This window comes from Leuciscus leuciscus (assembly GCF_965113295.1).
Source record: "Leuciscus leuciscus genome assembly, chromosome: 4".
In the NCBI taxonomy this organism is placed as follows: domain Eukaryota; kingdom Metazoa; phylum Chordata; class Actinopteri; order Cypriniformes; family Leuciscidae; genus Leuciscus; species Leuciscus leuciscus.
Window position 1 is genome coordinate 49,811,162 of NC_138728.1, and position 6,952 is coordinate 49,818,113.

Consider the following 6,952-nt stretch of genomic DNA (forward strand, 5'->3'; position numbering starts at 1 on the left):
GTCAAGTCTCGATCTCAGAGCTCTCAGCAAGTATGTTATTTCCTATCCAAAACAAAGAGTATATGAACAAGTCGACTCATGAATGTTTTTTTAGAGCTAGAACAGAATTGAATTCTGTTTGGTTTACTGATTCTGTTATTTTCCTGTTTACTACAGGACTGCCGCTTTAAAACAATCTGTATAGTATCAAGCGCTATATAAATGAAGGTGATTTGACTATAACAAGAACATTACAATGAACACAAATTTGAAAATCTCACTACAAATAATCCAGAATTTAATCCTACTCTGCCTGTTACACTTCCTCACACCTGAAACTGATTGAGTCAATCTCCTCAACTTCTCCAATCCAACAATATCCAACCATGGATGTTGTAACATCTGCTCTAAACTGGGGCGTTTAGATGGATCCGGGTCTAGACACTGTCTAATCAGATCCCTGCAGTCTGTACACATTTTAATAAGGAGAGAACTGGTTAGTCATGACCATGTGACCTGGCATTTTTGAAAACTGCTCTCGCTATACGTTGAGCTATATATAAAAATTCTGACACACTACAACCTTTTACTTTCTGTACAAATCGTTTGCTTTATGTGTGTGTATCAATGTTATCATCATTATTCACTCACATTCGGATAAGTTGGGGTTTTCAAATGTAACTTTGGCTTGTGTGATTTCCGTTGCACTATGAAAAGGAAGACATTCGTTCGACAACTCGTACAGCAACACTCCTAGAGACCAGACATTTGCTGGGACGGCGTGGAATCGAGGTTCTGTCAAGACTTCAGGTGGGCAGTATCCCGGAGCTCCTGTAAGAAAGACATTTGCACATTGTTGAGCTTTTTTTTTAAAGCATCATCAAATAATTAGTAAGTCACTACCTTCAGGTTTCCACACTCCCAAAATGCTCACCCCTGTATGTGTTGCTCTCGTAGCCATTCCAATTTAATAGCTGACCGCAGCCAAAGTCTATCAGCTTGAGCCCGGATTCCGTCAACAGGAAATTCTTCGCATGAATGTCACTATGGAAAACACCATGTTTGTAGCAGACTCTCACTGCCATCACAGCCTGTACCATGATGACCCGTGAAAACATGTCAGACCAAGGTCTAAGAGATATTTCGTCCTTCAAGGTCTCGCAGGGTTCCGGATACTCCATAACCAGAGTGAATTTTCTAGGATGTTCAAACCAGTCGTATAGTTGTATGATGAAGGGGCTTATGGGTTCTCGCCTCATCATCAGCATCAGCGCCACTTCTGTAACGAGAGGTTCGGGATTCCCAGGCTAGAGAGAAGAAGCAGACAGAAGGTTAGCTGGCTAAAAATCTGAAGAAAACATTATTTTGAAATGTTCTATTCTTTGATCTTTTTAGATGCGTTCAAAAGAGCCTTTTCAGCTCAAAGTTATTTGGTGCCTCTTGGCTTATTTGTTGATCACATTTATACCTAATGCTTCCTACGGGTGTATTAACTACAGTAATCTGCACTTAAACAACTCAACACACATTCAGGTTTTGGCCAACTTACAATATTAAGATAGCAATTGTTGTCAATCTTGCTTATCCGCTTGATGGCAACCTGCACAAAAAAAAGACCCAGTTTCAATAACAGTAACAGTATTCAAGCATCTGGCCTTGTACTAAGTATTAAACCATCTGTAAATTGTTTTAAATGTGTTTTGATGCATGCAAGAGCAAAATGTTTGTACAATTCAGTAAGATTTACCTTTTTGCCATCCAATTTGCGTGTTCCGTGGAACACCTTGCCAAATCCTCCGGATCCAATTTTCTTTTCCACGTTATAGAGAGACTCAAAGGACTCTGAAAAACAAACAGAAAAATATGAGACAATTATTAGCTTGCTAGATTCATTGTTTTATTTAAAAAATATCAGTGCTGGTCAAGCAACAGTAAATGTGAGCGGACATGTTAAAAACTTGACTCAGTTATGCATGAAATAGCAAAATCTCTTTCTGTAGACTTTGCACTGCCCAGCCTTATTTCAATCTCACCTGTTGAGCTCTTGTTCACTGGAGAAGCCTCCACGGCACCCTGAGCAGTTCGGCCAGTTGATGTCTCTGTTGGCTCGACAGGAACTTGACCCGGCAGCGGAGAACACAGAAACTCTTCGAGGCTGTCAGACCTGGACAAAACCTGTTCTTCATCAGGGAGGAACCAAGCTAAAAATGACGTGACGTCCGAAGAAGAACATGTGGAAACAGTTGTCCAGAGGCCTGAGGATGGAACATTTCAGACATCAAAAACTGTTTTTGTTTTATTTATTTTTTTATAATATTAATTATCAATGTCAGTGGTCACATCAAATTGTTACTTTGGTCCCTTTAAGACATTCTATAAGTCTATAAGTAACATTGCACCTACATGTCTACTAACTCTCATTAGAGGTTAGAATAAGTTGACATGTAGTTGAAAAGTTACTTATAGTCAGTAGAATGTCTGTTGCTAGATCCATTGTTTTATTTAAAAAATGTCAGCGCTGGTGGAGAAAATAATATTATAATAGGGGAAATAATTTTAATATTCTGTAAAAACAAGCCTTATTTTGAGTGGAAAACAAGATAATACTGTTTAAAATAATGTTGGAGAAATAATGATTTACCATTATTTGGCTTGACGCCGGAGTGATCTGGAGCAGGTGACGATGGTTCAGGAGCTGGATCTGCTGGAGGAATAAAAGGCTCCACAACAGGGCTCTTCCTATGTTCTGTAACTTTTTCTGAAATGAAGAAAAAACAAATGAAAACAACTATTAGACCCATCTCTGACGTCAAATTAAGCAATGATATAATGACATAACTTACATTTTACTATTCAAATCTTATCTGTAATGTTACAAATCTAAATTAATGGGAATTGTCCACGCTATCCACCCGACTTCTGTTTAATGCCTGCATAAATGTCCCAACATATTATTTCACAATATTAATAGTCATTTTATTTCACTATTATCACGATTACGAGGGTGGAGCCTGGTGATTCCAATTCAACGATAAAGTTATTTTTCTTATTTTATCTGATCTTTTATTAAAAACAAAACATACATTTCCAGGCTTCATTTGGCTTTCATTTCATTTGGCTCACTTTACTGAACATGAAGAGAAAATTAGCGCGGACTCATGGTGCATGAACATACACAATGTCTGATTCCTGGACCAATTATGCCTACTGTAAATATACAAATATGTAAATATAACCTTTTAAATTTTAAAAATAAAATATAGCACAGAAATATATCAAATAGAAATAAAATTATCCATTTAAAGAATCTTAAAAGACTTCAATCTTTTGATTTCTGATCTGCTGCAAATCAGCTACAAGAAGTTACTTTACGTGATGTCAGAGGATCAGAATTAAAGCCTAGTAGAAAAGTAGAAAATAACAGATGGCAGAAATCTATCTATAAATTACAGAAACGTCTGTGTGTCTGTCTGTCTGTCTGTGTGTGTGTGTGAAAATGTAAAATTTTCTGGTTGCTAGACTCCAGTTGCTACTGTTAAAAGCAAATATCTTGTGGTTCATTTTCGTGTGTTTGTTTCTGGTTCAATAGATGGGGACAAGAAAAGAACAATTACTAAAAATGCACACAAAAACTGATTTTGCACCTGCGCCGTTTACTTCTGTATATTATATCTATTTATAAATTACGGGAACGTCTTTCTGTCTGTGTGTGTGTGTGTGTGTGTGTGTGTGTGTGTGTGTGTTTTATTCGCATATCTCTCGAACCGTTATTCCTATGGATTTCAAACTTGACAGGTGTCTCGCTACGGGCATGAGTAAAGTGCAGTGCCAAGTTTGACATTGTTTGGATTAGAAATGCAAAAAATATGGGTAAATATATATCGGTAAAAGAAGCACACACTGGCTTTTGCCGCTCTAGCCACTCTGGCTTTTGACCCTCACAGAGAGGGTCGAAGAAAGCAGTGGAGCTTAAGTAGCTTGGAGTTCCCTGTGTAGCCTGCTCCCTAAATCATGTAGTTCAATGTTCCACATTTATTGCATGTCATTATGTCAGTATCAGTATTTGCTTTCAACCATGCACAAATAAAAATGTCACTGAACTTTTGCTGTGCAATTGTAACAATGAGCACTCAAACACACCAAACCAACAATTACTAAAAACACACACAAAAACTGATTTTGCACACAAAAACTTTTGCACGGGCATTTTGCACTAGTCTACCTATAAATTACAGAAACGTCTGTCTGTCTGTGTGTCTGTCTGTGTCTGTTATTCGCATATCTCTCAAACCGTTAGTCCGATGGATTTCAAACTTGACAGGTGTCTCGCTACTGGCACGAGTAAGTGCAGTGCCAAGTTTGACGTTGTTGATTGGAAATGCTAAAGATATCGGTAAATATATCGGTCAAAGAAGCCCCAAGAAGGTTGTGGTTTAAAAATAAACATTCTGATATGTCAGCTACACTGTTTACTTCTGAATATTATATTTTATTCACGGCCATCATTTGTAGTAACCTAGCCTGCTCCCTGAATTCAATGCGTTCACAGTCTCTTTCACGGGCACCAAACCAACAATTACACTAAAAACACACACAAAAACTGATTTTGCATGGGCATTTTGCACTAGTATCATGAAACAAAGGTAATAATGACTCACTGTCATCCAGATCACAACTGGAGGGCTCTGGCACAGGCGGCAGTTTAGGAACGACAGGATCTGCATGCTGTGTTTTCTTAATCTTGGATGGACCTGGCACACACAGATCTTCACAGACCTGTCCTGGCAGGCACATCATCATGTCATGATCCACAGGATTTGTGTCCGGCGTTTGCTCCATCTTGGAGGGACCTGGCATAAAAGAAGATGTGTATTTATCTCAAAATATCTTAAAGGACAGTTGAGTATTGCAATAAGGGACATATAATCATCACTCATCTTAAAATGGTGTGATTTTCAGCAGTTTTGAAAGGATGACCACAAAGCTTGTCTCGTATTTATTGAAAATGTTCTTAGTTTTTTGTTATGTCACACCATAAGAAACACTTACAGTACAGTTTAGTAAAACTTTTTTTATTTTTTTTATTGACCAAGTTAGTGATGTTTCTCAAATATCAGACTTCACTACATAAATATGTTTTTTTGTGTTTCATTTTCTTTTTTTTTACTGCATATTTGAGGAGCCAACAGGAGTAGAGAAGAAAAAATGAAGACTAACACCAGAAACATCAGGCTGAAATGGCCATGAATCAGGGTGGTTATAACTGGAGACTCACCATCTGTGTCTGGATGAACCTGTGATTCCTGCTCAGCCACAAAAGGATGCACTTTGGTTTTGGTTTGGATGGACTTTCTCAGAGCCTTCCATCCTCTCCAGAAGATGTTCTTCCCTTTTGCCTGTTTTTCTGCAAACAACAAATATTGATTAGAAACGTTTGTTTTATTAGCACAGATTACAGCTCAATGATTCACTAGTTCATGTTCCAAGAACACTAGAGAAATGGGCTAGTTGCATATGGGCGCCATTTAGATTTCCGATCTAGCGAGTTTGTGCAGACACCAGTGCAGAGAGACTACTATAAATATACAAATATGTAAATATCGCAAATTTTAAAAATTAAATATAGCACAGAAATAATAGAAATATAAATATCCATTTAAAGAATCTTAAAAGACTTCAATCTTTTGATTTCAATCTTCACTCATCTTAAAATGGTGTGATTTTCAGCAGTTTTGAAAGGATGACAACAAAGCCTGTCTCGTATTTATTGAAAATGTTCTTAGTTTTTTGTTATGTCACACCATAAGAAACATTTACAGTACAGTTTAGTAAAAATGTTTTTTAAAAAACTGACCAAGTTAGTGATGTTTCTCAAATATCAGACTTTACTACATAAATATGTTTTTTTGTGTGTTTAATTTTTTTTTTTTACTGCATATTTGAGGAGCCAACCGGAGTAGAGACGGAAAAATGAAGACTAACACCAGAAACATCAGGCTGAAATGGCCATGAATCAGGGTGGTTATAACTGGAGACTCACCATCTGTGTCTGGATAAACCTGTGATTCCTGCTCAGCCACAAAAGGATGCACTTTGGTTTTGGTTTGGATGGACTGTTTCAGAGCCTTCCATCCTCTCTTGAACATGTTCTTCCTTTTTGCCTGTTTTTCTGCAAACAACAAATATTGATTAGAAACGTCTGTTTTATTAGCACAGATTACAGCTCAATGATTCACTAGTTCATGTTCCAAGAACACTAGAGAAATGGGCTAGTTGCATATGACCGCCATGTTGGGATTTCCGATCTAACAAATTTGTGCAGATGCAAAAAATCTTTAAAAAATGTTGAAGAACAGCATAATTTTGTCTATTTAACTGAACATGACTTTAAAGTCCTGACTTGTATTATCTTAGAGCTATTTCCATATGGACATTTCTTTGTTGTGTCACAGTTTGAGTCACAGTTTTTCCTGGCAGATTAAAGGATATTTTGCGATTGTAACTGTAGGCTCGCGCTCGGTCGGCCCAAAGTCCGGCATCCGACCAGCGCGGAAGGTCTCTTCGTGTTACTGTCTTTTCTCGAGGCAAAGTATTTTTTGATTAAATGCAATACATTTTCTCATTTGTATTTTCTCGTTATTTCATCTGACTCAATAAATGAAAAGGTTTTAATGATATCTGTGCATCATTAAATGTGAGCGAATGTTTGACTATTCCTTTTAACTCTTTAATGAAAATAATGTCAAAGTCAGTCAGAATAATCAAATGTAACAATTTATTATGTCAGGTAAATGTATCATGCCAATTTCATAATCAATTCAAAGATAATCGATACAAAACATCAAATGCTCTGGATTAAAGAGAAGAGATGCAAACCCAACGTTATACATGAAGCTGAGAGTCTTACTCTTCAGGCTAATCTGAAGTACAGAAAGGCCCCGAACCCTTTGCTACATTCCATTATATAGACACA

General features: G+C 37.2%; 1 protein-coding gene across 1 annotated transcript; it reads right to left on the bottom strand.

Annotated features, from left to right (window-relative positions):
• Positions 1–884: 884 nt before the first annotated feature.
• On the bottom strand, positions 885–6,647 carry LOC309496441 (uncharacterized protein; the record flags this gene model as incomplete). Its single annotated transcript, XM_082166432.1, has 7 exons — positions 6,020–6,647; positions 4,638–4,829; positions 2,621–2,737; positions 2,013–2,234; positions 1,727–1,821; positions 1,529–1,579; positions 885–1,286 (listed from the first exon to the last, which is right to left on the bottom strand). Exons 1-7 carry the CDS (start codon positions 6,123–6,125, stop codon positions 885–887), a joined length of 1,185 nt encoding a protein of 394 aa, XP_082022558.1. The 5' UTR covers positions 6,126–6,647.
• Between the last annotated feature and the right edge of the window lie 305 nt (positions 6,648–6,952).